General features: G+C 36.3%; 1 protein-coding gene across 1 annotated transcript in view; it reads left to right on the plus strand.

Moving 5' to 3' along the window:
- Positions 1 to 20,391, plus strand: part of LOC148839769 (PC3-like endoprotease variant B) — a 341,720-nt gene that overhangs the window by 200,856 nt on the left and 120,473 nt on the right. Inside the window, exon 7 of the mRNA XM_088938784.1 lies at positions 14,854 to 14,891. Within this exon, the coding sequence (XP_088794910.1) occupies positions 14,854 to 14,891 (38 nt within the window). The remainder of the gene's footprint in view (positions 1 to 14,853; positions 14,892 to 20,391) is intronic.

The raw sequence follows: 20,391 nt of genomic DNA on the forward strand, positions 1-20,391 counted from the left end.
ACAATTAGCGCAATAAAAATCAAATTTTTATTTTGAATTGAAGGCAAATCTGGTTTATAAGGTTGCTGCTGCTTCCTTTGCTGTTCGCTGTAATCCAATCTTTGAATAGAACAAGCATGACAGAATAGTGACACAGCTCATTTCTTCACAGACCTTGCTTTGCTGACTGCCACAACACTGATTTAGGAACAGTGAACACGAAGAAACTGTTGTGATCACCTTTAATATAAAGTCTTTGACCTCTGCCCCTGATCATGGGGCTAAATCATACTGCGATGCTCCAAGGCAGTCAGAGTCTAGACAAAGCAACCTTCACCATGGCTCAGTGTCGCAATATCAGAGCAGCCCTGTTGCTGCATAGATTTTCTTTAATGAAAGGCATTTAGCTGGGGATTGCTTACACCCTGTATGGTGTGCCTGAGCATACAGGCTTCCTTTTTTCTTTTTTTTTTTCTTTTCAGCTACTCTACCCACAAATCTACATACCACATCCTTGGAAAGAAAGTAATGCTAACAGATTCACTGACATCTCTTAAGGCTTAGTGCACCTACAGACTTCTTCAAGGCAGAGTTAACACACTGAGCAGCATTAGCTTTCACGGAGGTATGAACGATTTGTAGAAGACTGCACTTATTATAAGTACTTATACTGTATACTTATTTAACTAAATTAATGTCTCTTTGTGTTTGACTATACAAACAGTGAGTGTGTACTGTATAGTCAAAGGCAAATGGATGGTGACCCATCCATCCATTTTCGAATCGCTTTATCCATTCAGGGTTGCGGGGCAGCCAGAGTCCATCTCTGCATGCGACAGGCAGGATACACCCTGGACAGGACACCAATCCGTCACAGGGCACACACAGACACAAAACATGCACACGCTCACATACAGTAATAGTCAATTTTCCCAGTCTGTCTGTGGGCTGTGTTAGGAAAGTGGAGCACCCAGAGTAAACCCACATGAACTTGGGGAGTGCTTTAAGTTCCATGCAGATGTACTGTAACGGTTCTTGGGGTTTCTGCCCTACCAGTTCGTCATTCACTGCCTGGACGCGAACCCGGGTCTCCGGCGTCACGCTACAAGGAACTTGCTGGCTGAGCTAAATGAGACCTCTCTCAGCCCGGCAGGCTGAGATCCCTGTTATACGCGGGGGCGTATTCGTTACACAGACAACACCCCATGAATTGAACTCAGGGCCCCAGTGCTGCAAGACAGCAATGATAACCACTGTGTTAATGTGCCACCCTCTGATATAAAATGCCAGTGCAGTATATAGATTTCATTTGTAGTTCTTGAATAGAAACCCAGTTAAATAATTTTACATTCTGGGTTCTTGGTTAAACATGCTTGCATATGGACTGCATTATTTCAGTTTCCAAATTCCACCGTAAGAAAGGCGAGCCTATGGCTAACTGTGCCCGTGTAGATTCCACAATAAACTTCGCCAGGTTTAAAAATTAAACATGTTTTATTAATATTCACGTTGGTTTCGTTAACAAAACAAAGGGGGTAGAAAAGGAGAAGTTTTCCACAATACCAAAATAATTCCAAAACGCTCAAATAAACTAAACACGCACCTACACAAGCACGTCAGAAAGCGTGCGGCCCTAGTTTCCTTTTTTTTAAACTGAAAACAGAAACTTCTCGAATTTACAGAAATGAACATCTGTGATTGGTTACCAAATCAGGCCGTCTTAAAGGCATACACATTATTTACATAATAACAAACAGCGTGGTTTAACAGGATTTTTTAAAGGATTGTTTTAAAGGAATATAACCAAAAATTAAAATGGCTCCTACAACTGTAGTTAAATGTTATAGTTGTTTTGTTGTTGTTGTAGAATAGAGAAAGTAGGAGAAAAACACACTAAAGAAAAACAGTTTACTGTATTTCAGTCCTTCAAATCATTGTTTTGCATGGCATCATCATATTTACATGAAATCTTGAATGATGTCATTGACCCCAAAATGAATTTGTTTTTGAAAATTAATTGTTCCAGAAATGTTACAGTATGTACAGTATATTTATATTTCCTTTAGGTCTATTCCTTGTTTTATTCCTTTCTACAGTAGGTCTACTCCTGTTTTAGATGGGAGTTTTGGAAGGCTTAATTGCCAGTATTATTTTATACAGTAGCACGAGCTGAACTGCTAGAGAAAAAAATGCACTAGCCTAGACAGCTGATTGGAGCACAATATCTAAGCCTTCAAGCAAGCATATCATCTACAGCATGGGCATGGTGGATAACTTGAGGATTTATTTCCACCAAAGGGTGTGAAGCCATTTATCCACTTCACACATGTGAGCAATTTAGTGCGCCTCACACTTTAAAGGCTTTTATTTTTAGTAAGTGAACTAGAAATATCAGTATGAAGACAAGAACAGACAACATGAAGAGGTGAGATATTTTTTAACAGCTGTATTTAAACAAATTACACGTACTCAATATATTCTTATACCAGAAAACAATACAGCATTTTAAATATACATATATAGATTTTATTAAATGTATTATGTTCTGCTGTTGTCTGAAATTCTAATATGTCAAATTAAATCCTATTACAATTAAAGCCAGGCCTGTATTTTCATATTTTAATTAATTTACCACATCCATAGCAACCATGCATTTGGAGAGAACGATGAACTTAAATAATTACAATTGGGCATAAAGTTGTTTTGTTTACTTGCCAGAGTAGTTTACAAATTGTTTACAGTTCATAAATTTAAAAGATTTAATTAAGGAAACCTGAAGCTGGGAACTTTCCTGGACATATTTCCTCTTTGGGTAGTATTTAACTAATTCATCCTCTTCTTACCTACCTCATTTGTGGACGTCATAAGTTGCTAAGACCCCAGAAAAAAAAAAGTTCAGATGAATTCTGACACTGCCAAGAGACATTGGGACTATAAACCATTTCTACCTGAATGTGTATTTAACTCTAATGCATTTAATGTTTTGTGTCAGTCATTCAAATATGGCATGCTCTTTGTGGAACCCAGAGCTCAAATCCTAATTATAGTTTAGAAAATATAATTCCTTTCTTTAAAACTGGATTTATACATTGCAAACAGTGCAATAAAACACAGTTACTGTACAGCTATAGTTTCATTTCATATTGTTGAGAAATTACCCCAAAAATCTCTTGCTGCACACAAACTGTAGTCTGGAATTTCCTACACACATATTTACGGTGTGTAAGAGAGGATTTTGTAGGCTACAGATTATCTATGTTCACACATCTACTGTATGTTCATCCATTCTTCATCATCTCAATCTGTGTATTACTGGTTTGAATGGCTGTTAGAAAAGTCTTGGCAAATATTTGTTTGTCCAAAACAGCCAGAAAATAGATACATTTTCCTGACTTTATATTCAGGACTACTGTTACTCTATTTGTATCTGACATGTCTATTCCTCACAATTTACCCTAAAAAAAAACAAACGGGAGCAATTTATTTTACTGTTACTTCTAAGCTCATGCTGTCAGAGTCTCAGTACAAAGCCTGTCATATGGCCCTGTATTTCATTGAAAGAAAGGGATTTGATGAGTTTAGACAAGAGCTCTTCAGCTCTTGAAACATGACTTAGAATCTGGTTAGGTTTAAAAGGTTGTCCTAAATGTAATATAATTCATAAGCAACTGGGGTACTGCAGTACATTGAAGGTGAATACATGGCCTATGTGTTTTTTCTAAAGGCGTTTGCAGAATAAAATGCTCACCTGTGGACAAGAGGGCTGTACGAATGTGCATTGCACACTTTGAGAAGCAATCCGTGTCAGGAACACAAACAGTATGCAAATGTATAAAACTGGATGCCATTACTGACATAGAATGTCATAGAGAAATAAATAACTGATACAAATGAGCTGATTCTAAAAAAATAGTTGAAACATGAGACTCAATCAATATACTTCATAATGACACCCATGCATTTTTTGAAAAAGAATGTATTCCATTTCCAAGATTTTCACGGGTATTTAATGTATATACTGATTCCAAATTTGTCGTGTACAGTATGTGGTAGATGATTTTTGATACAATACATTCCCAAACATTATATACTGGAGAACCATTTACTTATGCAAAACTAGTATACAGTATATTCATTTGTTATTGGTTGTTGGTATGCTGTTATATTGGTCAGTGCTACACTGTGATTGGTGGTGACTGCATGTTACGTGTTCAAAGTGTGGCACTGAGTCAAGCATTAGATCAGGAGCTGTTTGAGACGCAGCCCTTTGTCAGGGTACAGTATAGAGAGAAGAGGCATAAAGATGCAGGGGATAGTTAATGTAGTGGACTGTTCATTCCCTGAATTAAAGGGAATGAGAGGTACTTACTGATGTCTCCGATATCCCCTTCTTAATGTCGATTTTTGTAGTAAATTCAAATAAATAAATTATACTATTTGATGCTACAAACCACCCTTAAATGCTGCAGTATATTGATGTTTATTTAAAATAACTAAAATGTGTATTTGTAATATGTTGTTATATATAAATATATTTTTGTACAGCAATATCTTTCTGAAATATGGTGATGAGAATTGTTTAAATATTGTACATGTGGCCTTATTTAGAATAAATGGATCTAAAATATTGATCTTGTTTAAAATATGGATGTCTAGAATATGGAATATTGACCTTATTTAAATAATGAATGTCTAGAATAAGGAATATTGCGTACAGTTTTGGTCATCACATTGTAGAAAAGATACTGCATTACTGCTGTAAAATCAGACCAGAGAACGGCATCTGGAAGCATCTGGATACATTCCAGGGACTGTCCTACACTGACAAACTGAAGGAACTGAACCTTTTTCCTCTTGAACAGGAAAGATTATGATGGGTCTTGGTACAAATATTCAAAATTCTCACAGGTATAGACGTCTCCGTTTATTTCTTCAGAATGAACATGAACCAGAGTTAACAAATGGAACATAGAAAAGGAGGCATGTGATTTTTGGGCCAATTAACTACCATTTAGAATATCAAATGGACTACATGCGTCAAATAGCTTATGTTCTTCTTAATACTTTCAGGCATATTGGAATATTGCAGAATATTTGCAGTGCAGGGTTAAAATCTTTGTATATATGTACAGTATAATTATTCTGGTGTTATACTATAGTTTCATGTTGTTTGAAAAATATAACCAAAACAGCATTTAGTTTTCTTTCAAGTGATAGTAGGTGCACAAAGATATTATATATTTTTGTTCTGGACACATGCGCAATACTGCCGACTGTTAAAACTGTGAGACTTTTAAATGAAGTGTAATTAATATTTTTCATTATATTAAGAACCTCTACTGAATAATGTGTTTAGATTCTGGAAAGCAGAAAGAGTAGCTAGGACAGAATATGGTCTGTGTTCTGCAAGGTATTTAAGTATTGGCATTCCATTCATCTAGCAGAATTACTTTCACTAGGGTCTTTAGTGGGGGTAACAGTGAGTGGAATTGAAATGCACATTGAATCTGTTCTACCAGGTCTGGGGATTGCTCTGGTCAGGAAAGGTGATGGAAGTCTTGTTTCCGATATCTTGTGTAGCTCAAGTTATCTATGCATTGCACTGATAAAAATCTGTTAATACGACTGTACATGTAAGTTCCTGATGTTTTTGATGATCAGTGTATGAGAAAGGAAAGGGAGCTGAAAAGATGTGCTCTTCAAACCTTTTCATTAGTCATTTTAATCCCTTGATGCACCAAGGTTTAAAAGGATGTCACTTGGAATCTACCACTCTACAAACATGGGAGATACTTGTCACGCCCTCTGCAGCCAGAGGGCGCTCCTTCTCTGTCCTGTCCCTTGTTTCCGGTCTGCTGTCCTTCCGGTCCCTCTCTTTCCCTTGGGCTATATATTTCCGGGTCTTGCACTCTGTCCTCGCTCAGCATTGACGTTCGGATGTCCTGAGACCTGCCTAGCACCAGGGCGCCCCACGTCCGCTCCCTGAGGGCATAGGTTTCTATACGGAATTCCTGAACTCTTTGCACTATGAGCCCGGGCCTTTTTCCCGTCTCGCCACTACGCATATGGGTCTTTTTCCGCTCTCCTGCTCCCCACGGTTAGTCCCTTTGGACGTCCGTGACAGAATGCTGAGCCACTTTCTGACCCCGCGAGCGGCGCTTTTTGTCTTGCCGCAGTTTTTTCTTGTTCTCTGGGCTGTTTTTTTTTCAGTTCCTCTATTCTAATCACTGGATATCACTCCGATCTTCCGTGCCTGTGAGCGGGTCCTGCACCTGGCTTTCCTCGGGTAGATCACTCCGATATCAGTGATTGAATGTTGAGCTGGCTTTCCTATTCTTATTACTGGATATCACTCCGAGCTTCTGTGTCTGGAGCGGGTTTTCGTGCCTGGCTCTTCCTGGTCTTGCTCTCTCCGATATCAGTGATAGAATGGTAAGCTTTCTGCCGTTCCTCCATTCTTTTCGCTGGATATCACTCCGGGCATCTGTGTCTGTGAGCGGACTTCGTTCTGGCTTTCCTCAGGTTGTCCACTCCGATATCAGCGTTAGAATGTGAACGTGCCAATTGCCCAGTCTGCGTTTTTTTTCCCCGGGGTTTTTGCTGTTTTTTCTTGTTTTTTGCCTTTTGTTTTGATTTTTTTTCTTCCTGGTTTCCCCCCTTTTTTGGTCCCCCTGCTCCCTGTGTCTCGGAACTTTGGTTCCTACCTGTTTTTGGTTCCTATCTGTTTTGTGTGGTTTGTCTCCCTGGTCTTTCCCAGGTTTTTGTCTGTTGTGTTTGTGCTTGTGTACTTTTTTGTTTTTAGTCTCCGGAGCTCTACTCTACCCCCCCTTCCTCCACCCAATAAAGGTTTATACCCCGGAGGAGGGGGTAGCTCTCAGCCGTGGACTCCCGGAGGTTTCCTTTCAGTTAAATGAGGTTTTTCCTCCCCCCAGTGCTGGGCAGCTCATTTATTTGTATGGGCGTCAGGAGCCGCCCATGAAGGGGGGGGTACTGTCACGCCCTCTGCAGCCAGAGGGCGCTCCTTCTCTGTCCTGTCCCTTGTTTCCGGTCTGCTGTCCTTCCGGTCCCTCTCTTTCCCTTGGGCTATATATTTCCGGGTCTTGCACTCTGTCCTCGCTCAGCATTGACGTTCGGATGTCCTGAGACCCGCCTAGCACCAGGGCGCCCCACGTCTGCTCCCTGAGGGCATAGGTTTCTATACGGCATTCCTGAACTCTTTGCACTAATGAGCCCGGGCCTTTTTCCCGTCTCCCCGCTACGCATATGGGTCTTTTTCCGTTCTCCTGCTCCCCACGGTTAGTCCCTTTGGACGTCCGTAACAATACTGTATGAATCTTCTTAAATCATATGTGGTTTACATCTGGTTATTTAAACTCACCTTTCCATGTCACGATCTTTCTAAAAAAATATTTTTCTTTGTAGTTTTGATCGTCCAAATAAATACTTGTATTGACTTTTTAAATGTTTGTCGAGTGTTTCACTGTAGAAGAAGGGACACAATTATCTTAACTTTCTCAGTGCTGGTCATGGAAATTTATGATTTCACCGTGCCAATAAGCACTAAAATACAAAATAATCATATTAATTGTCTGTAATAATGTAGGTGGCTGTAGAAAGAAGATGGGGAAACCGGCTTTCAAGTTTATTTGCAAACTTTTTATATTTTTTTATATCACTGAAATGGGATGGGAAGTGGAAACAATGTTCCTATTTGCAGAACTATTTTCTCTTGATTGCCCAATACAATTGTACAATAGATTTAGCAAAACATGGCATTAATCCAAAACTCGTTTGCTTTAATATAAGGACACAAATATTTGTATAACTGTACAGTATATTCATACTGTATTACAGTGAATGGAATGCATAATATCAAAAGAAATTGAGTAAGAATGGGGCACTCTCTTAGTTTCTCAAATATCAGTGATAGAGACTTTCACAGTATTGAAGAATACTCTTACCTTTGTCTGACAAAAACAGATTTGTGCTATTTAAGATAAGGCTTTTTAATTATTCCTATGAGTATGATGAACAAAAATATATTTCTGTATAAATTGCACATTTTTGTATTTCTAGTTTAATGTATTTTGAATTGAATTGCCTATATTACCGTCTTCAAATAACAGAAATTATTCAGCAAATCAAGTCCAGTTTCTAGTTTTGAAGTACAGTAATTAAGATTTAGGAAAAAAATTAAAACCTTTTAACGTTTCCATAAAACATCATTTGTTTTCCTTCCCGTATTGTGATCTGAAAGATCTGAAAATCTCAATTAACCTCGACTGTCAAAAGCTTGCGTCTGGCAGTGGGTGACTTTATTTTTTTGTAATGTATCCTGCATCTATGGCCCAGAGTGGTTAGAAGGTCTTGCAGTCACCTCCATAACTGCCAATTCCTGGGAACATGCCTGGGATCAAGGGCATGTGAGTAGCAGTGTGGTGGTGGGAGGTAATCCACAGTACATGAGAACTGTAAGGGTCCTTTTTTTATTTGTATGTCCCTCCATACCAGAATGATTCGTATATAATACTGTATATAGCCACACTGTATAATGTTACTTTGATTAGACAGTATTAGCAGTCAAGATTAAATTTCAATCTACATATGAAATTGGAAGGGAGATAACATGGTGGTTTGGCTGTTAGCGCTGCAGATTCATGGAGTTTGGGTTAGATGCTGATGTCTTAGTTGTATAATCTGTCTCTCTATATTCACATGGGCTTTCACCCTCTGGTTTCCCCAGCTTCTCAAGGAAAGGCAAATCAGTGGATACATTAACTTGTGTTTCCATATTGTCCCTGTGTCCTTGTGTGTGTGCCCTGAGATAGGCTGGTGTCCTGTCCAAGTTGTTGTCACTCCTTTCATCCCATTGGTAGACTCCAAAACCATTGCCAGGAAAATGCAGCTTTCTAATGATGGATGGATCAAAATTACAGAGGGGTTTAAATTAAAATAGAAGAATCCCCAAGGTCAAAGAAAGGGCATATTTGAGACTGACAGATACTGTAACAGCACCTCACAACTTCTGTACATTTTATAGTTATAAAAATGTACAGTACATAAAACTATTCGATATGCGGCTCACATGCTATTCACTGTGTGTCACATGCAGGCACTATCCCAGTGCTGTAGTCTCAAGCTATAACCTCAGTCACAAGCCTGCTAATTTGGCTTTTCCTTTAATCTCTCTGGAACTTGAATAAGAGGGGAGAAGCTGTGCATACTAATATCTCACTTACTTCCCAGTCTTTCCTCTCCCTCAGTTCCTGGCGAGTGGAGCTGGGCTGGAACAAAGATACCCTAATTATTCTCCATTTATTTGTCTGCTTGAATGGTCTTAAATACCAGAGTGATTAATTAGCGCAAGGCAGTCAGGGCAGGATGTCACACCCTCCTCTGCGTTTAAGTATCAGCAAGGTTGTGCTCAAGTGTTGACAACAGCAGATCTTTAATTTCTTTGTGAAGAAAAGTTAACTCAGTACAATTAATTTGAGGTCTGCTGGCTTGCAAGAAATCCGTTACATATGCTATGCTCCTGCTAAGACATTTACTGTAGACTGTCCTTTGGGTTCAAATCCTTTTTTTCTCCCATACTAAAATGATTTGTATTTCCTTCTTCCATTATTCATGTAGATTTGATGTGCGATTTGTTAGCATTTGATCTAACATGCCTGTAAATAACTGAAACCAATAAAAACATATGCAAGTTACACCCCTGGGGCAGATTTATTTTAAGAGCAGTATTTCTTTATTCATGACGTGTCTGACATGTTTTAAATATTGAGCACAATGTTGATGTTGGATTTCCTTTTAATTGTAATGCTGTATAACAGAGGTAATGCTTTCATACACTATCTGTGAAAGGTTTTAATAGAGTGTACATGTTAAAGCACAGATAAAATGTCAGGGCAAGCTTCATGCATTTTATTTTAATAGCTTTTTCATCCCTAAGAAAAACCATGTTACAGTATATCTACAGTACATGACCAATCACAGTTGGAGACAGCTGGGAATCATTCTAGAAAGACTGGTAAACATTCCAGAAACTATTGATTTATTTAAATGTGTGTCCTCTTTAATACAGTTTTACTTCTCTTACTGCCATGAATGTATTATAGTTTCTTTCACCTTATAATTATTAGTATTGCTCTAGTGTATGTCACCTTGATGAGCCCTAATACAGCTGTCCATGCTGGCTCACCTTAACTTTATATAAAGTGGAGTAGTCCCAGTCCCATAATTCATAGTGACATCCATATAAAATAAGATAATATACTGTTTGAGGACTAATAACAGCAGGACCTTCTCGGCTCTAAAAAGTGTTAGGTATGCAAAGCACACTGGCAAATCACATCATACTGCAGATTTTCTATCATCACAATATTGGAAAACATAACCTTTTGCTTCGTTTGCAGGTGAGCAGTTGGACAGCACCCAATGCACCCTGGAAGGATTCTGTTTTTCACAAATCTAATAGCAGCTTACAATGTAAAAAAACTCTCCCAAATGGCAATTTTCCACCCATGAAAATTTCAGTGGCAGGAAGTGGGTGTGAACTTGTGACTTATTCTCTGTTACCTACCTTGGCACACAACTGGTGGTACTTCAGAAAAGCTTAAGTTTCAAGTAGAAGGGACAAGTGATGTTAACATGTTATTTTTATAATTTCTTCTTCCAAGAATGATATGAGTTGTGGAGGCATGTTGTTCTTGGCAGACTTGACAGAACCTTTGGATAAGGTTTTGTCGACTTAATGTACAGTATATACAGTACATGTATTACACTCCTGTATTCTACAGTCATTTTACTATTTGATTTCTTTTTACTTGTGTTTGTGTTTTCTGCATCTACTAATGTGTTTGAAATAAAATATACAGTACTTCTGGTTCTATTTTTACCGTTTGAAATCAGAGACACAGACTGAATGATATTGTTAGATCTGTACTTTAGCATGTTTTATATGAATTTGTTAAAGTTGCCAATAAGTCCATAAGCTTTTCTACTAACTTTTAAGAGCTTGATTTCAAGATTCAGATGAACAGACCATATATTTTTAATTAACTAGAGAGAAGCCTTTCAGTGGGTCTGTGTTTTCAAGTATTGTCTGTGTACCTGCTTGAAAGGGCTGTATCTGAGCTCTGATTAGCTGGGCTGTGAACCACAAGATAACGTGTACTGTAGGTATTGTATGCTGCTATGCTGCCCTTGAATTGTGTTCATGTGTAAGTGGACCATTGCATTGTAATTGGCTTAAAGTAAAGGAGCAATTCTTAACCTTTGCTGTTTACTAAGCTGTTTTGTTTTTAGTTTAAAAAAAGCTTTGATTACCCTTATAAGGAGGAAGCTTGTGTTATTCTGAGATACCAACTTGCATAATAGACACCTCAATCAAGGGATTAGAAAGGTGATCCTTGTCTACCTGTAATTATAATTAACCTGTATAGATGAGATTTGGATAATCATTTATGTCATAATTGTAACACAAATCAATGAAAACACAGTGCATTCGCATTAGTTACCGATGGTCATGAAGAACACAAAAAAGAAAACCATTTAGTTAAACAAATAATAAACCTTATATCAGATTTAAAGCACGTGGTTTCAGAAATAAAACTCTTGGGGTATTTTATTAGCACATTCAACAATAATACAGTAAAATATTTTCAAAACTAGGGTGAGAGACATCGAATAATTATTTTTGGACTACAGGCTATTCATTTAAAAAACCAACAGTGGCCGTGACCCTTACAAGGAATAAGTGACTTTCTGGTGATGGATGGATGGATGGAAAAATGACAGCTAATTTGATCTTTACCTTACTATTTTTTTCCTCTTTTTCCCTGGTTGACATGATCTTAGTTTAATATGACAACACAGTTAAACACTTGACTCAAGTGTGTTGCTTATTAATGCAGTACTGATGAGAACGAACTGGGCTGTTATGGGATTGATACTGATACCAATTAAGACTTCCATCCACGTACAAGCATTCATCTAAAATCTTTACACTACAATTTTCAAGTTTTATAAAATTTAAGAATACTTATGTGACAACTTTTGAGCATTGAAAGTGTCATATAAATACTTATTATTTTCCCTATGGGCAAACTGTCGGCAAACTACCATCTCCATAGTAAAGGGATTAGAAGGGCAATTTGCCTACCATTTGCCTACAGGGAAAATAGGCAACCATTATTAACTGGACAATATATTTTTCTCTTAATTTAAAATGTTTAAAAATACAATGTTCCCTGAAATGTTGAGTAGGCCTCCTGTTATAGGTTGATACTGTAGGGACTTCACTATGAGCTGTTGCTTGGAAACATGTGTACAGTATACAGTATATACGTAAATATTGTTGATAACAAGATCATCAAGATTGTTATTTGATTGTCTGTAGAGAGTCTTGACGAATTAGAGTTATTAGCATAGAGAAAGTTAAATTGTACAGTACTGTGTGTCATACAACATACATAAAATGGAGCAAACACAGACACTAACGTTTCTGATGTTTATCTTGTGCATCAGGAAGGTCCTGACATACAGTACATTAGCTAGATACATTAGCAAAAAAACTAACATTTATACAACAGATGTAACATTTGAAGTTGTTTTATGAGAACTCTGGACTATCTTATTATATTTAGAGGAAGCTCATTTAAAGCAAACTGTATATTCTGTATAGTTTTTTTTTTCTGTGACAACATATTGTTTTTAAATGAGATCCTAAAACTAAAGATTTTTAAGCGGAGGCTATAGTGTGTTAAAGTTCAAAGAACATTTAAAATAGGAAATGTAATTCAACCTTACATACATATTGCATTATTTCAATAACAATAACCATTTCGTTCTCAGACCACAGCAGTATTGAAAGTATGTCAAATGTAATACTCTTGCACAAGTAGAAGTCAGATTAGAAGCCTGAGGGTAAATCCATACTTGCAAAGACAGCGAAGAATGAGTCCTCCTCATTTTAATGGAGACCAAAAGCAGTCTAATAAATGAATTTTTAGTATTTAGGAAGCAGGGGCTTTATTAAAACAAGAATGATGTGTAATGACTCTAAGATCAAGATCTACAGTACGATCTAAGATCATCAAAACTACATCTAATGGTTGTCCAATCTTCTAATCTACCTGTAGAATTCCAAAGCCAAGCTTTAAACCATTTTGCATATTTGTAGGAGACAAACATAACTTGCATATGCAATAAAAAAAACAGACAATAAGTGACTTCCGTAGTTGTTTTTTTTTTAAAAGTAGTAGTCTTTTATTTTGTTTTTATTCATACAGGCCTCTGTCCTTTCAACCATTAATGTATTACAATGCCTCAACAACCCTCTACACACACACATAATATTTAATTGTGTTAGTTTAATTACCTTCACAATATTTCACTAATGAATCTTTAATGGCCAGTGTCAAATTAAAAATACAGCCTGTGTAATGAAGAAATAATACAACTAATTGTTACAAACACCAGATAAATGGATGGAGACACATGATCATGTTAAATATACATTAAAAACTATCATGAAACAGATACAGTCTCCACTTTTAAATTTAATAAAAATAGAATCATAATTTGTCTTCTTAACCATTATTATTTATTTAATATTTATTATTTTTTCATTTAAAAGTTTTTAAAAATGACTATTGTACACACTTGTGCAGAAGACAAAAATATAATACTGTATATAGAAAGAAAGAATGCTGTGTTTTTTTTTCTTTTTTAAATGCAGATAAAGTTATTGCTTTGTCATTTTTTGCACTTAATTTTGCTGGGAATCAATGTTTTATATGCCTATGTAGAAACGTGATCTTCATCTGGTTGAGAGTCTTTTAACACTGAAAAAGAAAATACTCATCTTCTGAAACTGCATGATACTCTTGATCATACAGAAAAAAAAAGTCATAGCACATCGGAAGCATCCTGGTACGGACCTAGTTCGCTACAAATGGGTTTGGAACAGAATGTATTTACCTCTGTTGTTTAGCTGAGATTAAGACAATCAACCTGGGGTATAATACAGCATGTTACTATAGTAACTTTACAATCTGCTTGTGTGTGACAAAAGAGGCTTCATCTCGTCCATTTCATGCTCCTGTGTCGACCCACTCCCTCCTGGTGTTTTATTATATCTGTCTTTAAGACTGCCTGCAGGAGACACAGCTGCTGTAGCCAAAAGCAGGCTTCACCGTGTGAAGCTGAGTGCTAGATGGAAGCCAGTTGGTTGATGGGATTAAAGAATTTAAAGTGCTGCCAAAAAAAAAAGTTAAATCTTATAAAGGATTATAGTAAAAACTGCCTTTGGACTTTCCAATTACGGTGAAGCATGTGGATAAAAAAATGGCTGAAACTGCGGTTGTATGGTATGCACCTTTTTTTCTACTGGAAAGTGTGATCTGAGTGACATAGTAATTGGTGGCCATTCTCAGGACACGCTGATTTCCAAAAGCACCACAAAAAGCCCTCCCATCCATAGCCACTGAGAGAGGGTCTCAGGGCAGGGCCGTTTATCTACTTTAATAATTCCAAATGGTGCAGATCCCATGGCAAAAGCATAACAAGGGCCGGTATTCCATCCGTGTGCAACAGTGTCCTCCTGCTTCCTTCGCAAGGTGGGAATTCCATCCTGAATTCAAATAAGCAGCAATAAGTCATCTGCATGTACAAATTCACTTGTGTGTCTCTAGAGTTCAACAGATACATTCTAAGCAATTTCCTGAAAAGCTTGAAATGAGACATTAACTAGGAAAATGTTTAAGCCATATGAGATGTGTTTTAATGCATGTACAGTTTCAGAATGGTGTTATATTTTAAAATGTTTCAAAAGTACTCTGTGCTAACCACCTTATTTATTTTGTACTGTAGGTGTGGATCATACTAACGTCGACCTGAAGACAAACTTTGTGAGTAATAGACACATTAATATATTATTTTTGCAACTGCCACCACCTCATCTACTCCTGATAGTAATATGTTAGCTGACATATTATTCTTGTTGTGTGACCTTCTTCTCAGATACAAAAATACAGCATTCGCTATTCAAAGAAGAAGGTCACACAAAATAGTCACGACTCATGTCTGATATATTGAACTCCATATAGTTTAAAATAATGAATCGTTGTATTTTTTATGCATTGTGTGTAAGTTTTATTTATGCAGTCCCTTCAGCATTTTGTAAAAGAAAACATAGTATTACACAATATTTCACATGTATTATGCACTACAATTTATGAATTATGAAGCAATATATTCAAATTGTACATTGAACAACTTTGATGAATTGTAGCTGGAGTCTTTGTTTTTGAGTAATTAAAATATTATAAAAGGGAAAAGCCATACAATACCTATTAATACAAAATCAACAAAAATATTTTTAAATAGGTCACCAACAATATTCATCCTCTGGATTGATAATAAAATAAATGATATAAGTCAAAAATGAAATAGGGATTTGTCGATACCAACAATTTCTGAATAATCCTCATTTGACTGTCTTAAATTAATTTTTTTAAAACAAATAACTAACAGGTGCCTTTCTATTTATTCTAAGGTAACATAGTCTGCCTTTTTCTTCCTTTTTAATTTATGTATTTTACCAGTATTGGTCATTTAAAAAGATTGGAACTTTCTTATAACAATCCAGATTTGATATGGTTCCTATGAAGTTTCATCACTGGAGTTAATCATGCATAAGTTGCTCTAATTAATATAAGGAATCAGAAAAGGAATACTGTTTTGTCTGCCTTATTTAGCTTTGTCTATGGTATGTCAGCATCTATCAATGTATTGTATGTCAGACAATTTAATGTATATACAGTATAAACCAAGGACTGGCAAAGCAGACTACAATATGAAACTGTGAAAAGAAGTTCCAGAAGACATCTTCCTATTAATAATACTGTATAAGAAAAGTTACAAATCAAAAGAGGCCATATGGCCATCTAGAATGCTTAGTAGTGTAGTGATGATGGCTTGAATTTACTCAAACAATAAGAAATCGGAACAATAAAATTACCTCAATAAGGTACTGTAACTGTGGTAATCAGCTATGCACAGGGAGATCAGATCTCCCGCCAGAGCGCGTAGCCGCAGCAACCAGCTGATTGACAGGTCTAGTTGAGTCTGTGCCAGCTGCCCTAGAGATTCAAACGTATTCTCTAAAGTTCTCATGGGAGTGCATATGACAATCCTAGCCCTGTTAGCTAGGCTTTTATTCCAGATGTGTCTCCCTGTTTCAAATGCAGACAAAGAGACACTGGAAAGTTCATCATTGGGTGAATTGACCCAGTATGTGATGTCCTTTTTTGTGTGAGAATCCCTACACATTTTGCATTTTGCTTATTGGGGACACATCTTACCGGCATTCCTATGAAATTCACTCACATGAGCTAAGATGCACCAGATTCATTTTGAGTTCAAGGGAAAAGAAATAAGTTAATCAATTTAATTAATTAAATTTTTCTGATCTCCTTAATTCTACAGCATAAAAGACACATAAAAGCCTTGCCACTACTGTATAGTAGTTAGTAGCAAATTGATCCAGGGATCTCATTTAGCCTTTTATTGAAAGAAGTAAAGAACCTGAAAGAAAGAAGAGCTATTGTCTTTGTCATTCACATTCATAGCTCAACGAAGAGGGCAGTGTTGGTGTGGTGGCCACGTCCATGACAGGGGCTGCAGGAAGCTGCTGGATATCTTTATTGTGATCTTGTTATACCCCATTCCTGACACCTTCAGTCTACACTGGTCTTCAGGACTTGCTTTTCTTCCTTGGACTCACCTCCAAATTTACCTTCACAGAAGCAGTTGTCATCACACTTCCTTATCAATTTGCTCCTGCTGTTTGGCCTGGCATTGTCATGTAATTATAAGACTATCTCACCAAGAATTACTGATTGTAAATCTATTCCAAGAACTACATCATATGGGAGCTCAGAAACAACCCCAAGAGACATCAAATATTCTTGTCAATGAAAAGTTAAGTATACTGCAGTAGCATATCCTTTCTTATCCACATGAATACTCAGGATGATTACACCAGGACTCCTAACTGCAATACAATCTAAGAAACCTACAGTATGTCTGTCCGCTGTACAGGTTATCTGTTCACATGTACAGTACACGTCAATGCAAATGAAGTAAAAAAGAGAATTAAATTTTATTTTTAGTGTCCATATTCTGTTTAAAATAGCTAAATAAGTTTCTTGGTTTTTTATTTCTTATTTGCCAAGTATATACTTTTTTGCATCTAGTGAGCAATGGTTCTAAGTTAGTGTTGTCTGGGAGTGTTTAAGCTATTGGTAACTTACTTTATAGGTTTCCATCAATGAGTAAAAGTCAGTATGCATGTGCAGTTGACCAGATCTGATGATGTTGTAACTGTAAAGGTTTTGCTGTGGAAATGGCTTTTGGAATTCAAAATTTGAGAGAAAGGCATCGAAACCTCTCTCAAGAGCTTAATATTTCAAAAGAAGAGGTTGCTGAAAAGTTAGATACGTTAAGGATAAGTGGAGGGAAAAGTACATTTTAACAATAGTTATTAATCTGAAATAGCCTTAAAAGATGAGAATAGCCTTTACTGCCATAGAAACACAGACAGGAGGTTTATGAATAACCTCCACAGTGTTTGTCAAGTACACTTTAAGAATAAAAAAAAAAACCTTGAGTTTCCATCTTGCAAAAAAAAGCATAAAATTTAACACCATTTGTTACCACATGCTCCTGGGATAACTAATGTTTAGACTATGTTTAGACTACATTACATTGCATTCAGAAGGTAGTTGCCCTTTTTTATTATCAACTCACATGCTAGTTACATTTATATAACTAATAAAACAACATGATATATAAGGTGTAATATAGGAATTACAGTATATGTAGAAAAGGAAAAGATGAAGATGGTGAAAGACATTTCAGATGTTAGTGTGAAACTACTGTGAATTTCAATTGCCACATGTTAATAATTTCATCCTTTAGGAATTCTTAAAATGAGTTGAAAAGGGCCATTACTTGCCTATTGTGGTCCTTTTTTCACCTATTCATCATGTATAGAAAATAGAGGAAGTAGAGTTCTTTCTGAACTAGCCCCATAATTTAATGAGTTCTTGCTTGCTGTGTACCTGAGTGTGGCCTATCTGCTATGATACTGACCTTTTTTGTCAGAATACGCTGAAAAAATCCCATCTGTTCGATAGCAGCTTTTACAAGTAAAATACAATACAATAACTGCATTGCTAAATTCACTGTTGATTCTTCTGCACCTTAGGATTATAAAGACCATTGTTGTATCTTCTTCTAACCTATTGATTCTGCTCAACCTCTTTTGTGTTAAACTACTGTACAGTATTGGTGAAAATGAACTTTCTCATGAAACTTTGGTCTGTTTTATGAGATCATGTGGGTGTTAATGATGTAGATGCATTTTTGGACTTGAAATTCCCCAGTTGTTTTTCTTACTTTTTTTAAGATGATTAAAAAGTGTTGTTATTTAAATAAAAATGTGTGTGTTTCTGGGGCACTCACAACTAATCACATTATCCACAGGTAAAGTGGAATCTGAAGTTGTGAGAAGAAGGGGGTCTGGAGCCAGAAAATGTTTTTGCTACCTAGACTACTGTCTAAAACACTTATGTCTAGCCAAGCATCCGGTTATATAATTATGTCTTTTTGTTTCATGGAAGATATTTCCCTTGCTAAAGGGAATTCCAAAATACATACCAGATTTAATCAAACTTGTGATTGATGGGTGAAACAATATTTTGAATTAATTTTAGTCTAAAACTCATACTTCATTTACAATAGAAATATTCAAAGTCCGAAGTATTCTTCTTATATGATTTCCTGTATGAATCTTAAAAATACATTATACAATTTCATCATTAAAAGTAAGACATTTTCATAGTAAATCCATTATTTTCATGTCTCTGTGAATCTTGTTTCCTGCTCTGTTTAATTTGTGACTCAGCAGACATACTGTAGGATGTAACAAGTGGCATGACTCATCAGTTGTTTCTGTTGCATACAGGGATACTATATGTGTTTAGCTCTTTATTTCTTGTTAAGAGATTTGTATGGCCTATCACACTGATGCTCTGTTTGCCTTATTGCTTGTATTTTCATTTTACAAAATTCTATATTCTTCCAGTCATTCTTAGGTCTTGATGCTTTTCCAGAGCAATCTATTCTCCTGCTCTTGCAAATATTTAGGGTTGCTAGCTTTTGATATTTATTTGTACAAGCACATACTGTACAGTACATGTGTGTGTGTAAATATCCCTTGGGTCAAGAAAGCACATTTCTTGACAGTAGGATTGACATGTATGAATCTCTTTTCACTTTGGAGCATTTATTGATTTAATTTCTTTAACAGGTACACTGTACTTACTGTATACAGTTCCTCACTGAAGTTTAAATAGCATCATTTTACATAAGTGCATAATAAATGTCTCTGATTTTTGCTTGTTTTTTTTTTTGCTTAGATGTGTCTCCGGATGGTTTGGATAGTTTGGATGAAATCAAACTAACAATAATAATAAGATAGTAATATTGTATTTATATATACACACTATATTATATATACAGTATAGTGTTATATGTGGCATGGAGTTAATCTGGCAAGAAGTAAAGCAATTGTTTTTTTTTCAAATTTGTAATATATTTTGCACCAGGAGCTCACTAGAGTACATACTGTAGCAGATCAGGTGGAGATGTGAGAAATTACCAAATAAAATAATGGAGAATCTTAGATTGAATAATCCTATAATAGAATTTGTTCAAGACACTTGAGTTAACCCTACTCTTACAAACATCACCATGGCACCATTAATGGCCACAGGAAGATGAAATCTGGTAAAGCATTAGGTACTGTATGGGGCATTAGATTAGAAATTGTCATTCAGAGGGAGTGCCACCTACTGGTCCACCACCACAATTTACAGTACTAACTAGAAATGAACAGAGAAATATCTGAGCTCTTTTGAACATTATCAGATTGCCAGGGTTCTGTTAATAAAATGCTGGGGTTTAACTGCTGACATTGTGTCGCTAAAAGCCTGGAAGTTTTGTATCTATTTTACTTTACATTTCCCAGATGGGGCTCTGCCTGTTTGTATGACCTTCTCAGTGTTTGATCCTGCTATGCTGCAAAGAACATCAAATATTCCTCTCACCTTGGCAAATGTAATGCTAATTTTTATAATGGTACAGCACTGTATACTTTATGGAGCTTTGTTTTAACTCTTTCACTTTGACCACTGGGAAACTAATTAGCTTCTTATTTGCAGAATGTTGATTATCGATGGTTAAGAAAATTGTGCAGAAGTGCTGATGAAGGCAACACCAGATATTTAAACAGCATTCATGATGATCCTGGTGCATTTGTTTTCTATAACACTTTTTTTTGTC

This window comes from Atractosteus spatula, chromosome 2 (assembly GCF_055471065.1).
Source record: "Atractosteus spatula isolate fAtrSpa1 chromosome 2, fAtrSpa1.hap1, whole genome shotgun sequence".
Classification (NCBI taxonomy): domain Eukaryota; kingdom Metazoa; phylum Chordata; class Actinopteri; order Semionotiformes; family Lepisosteidae; genus Atractosteus; species Atractosteus spatula.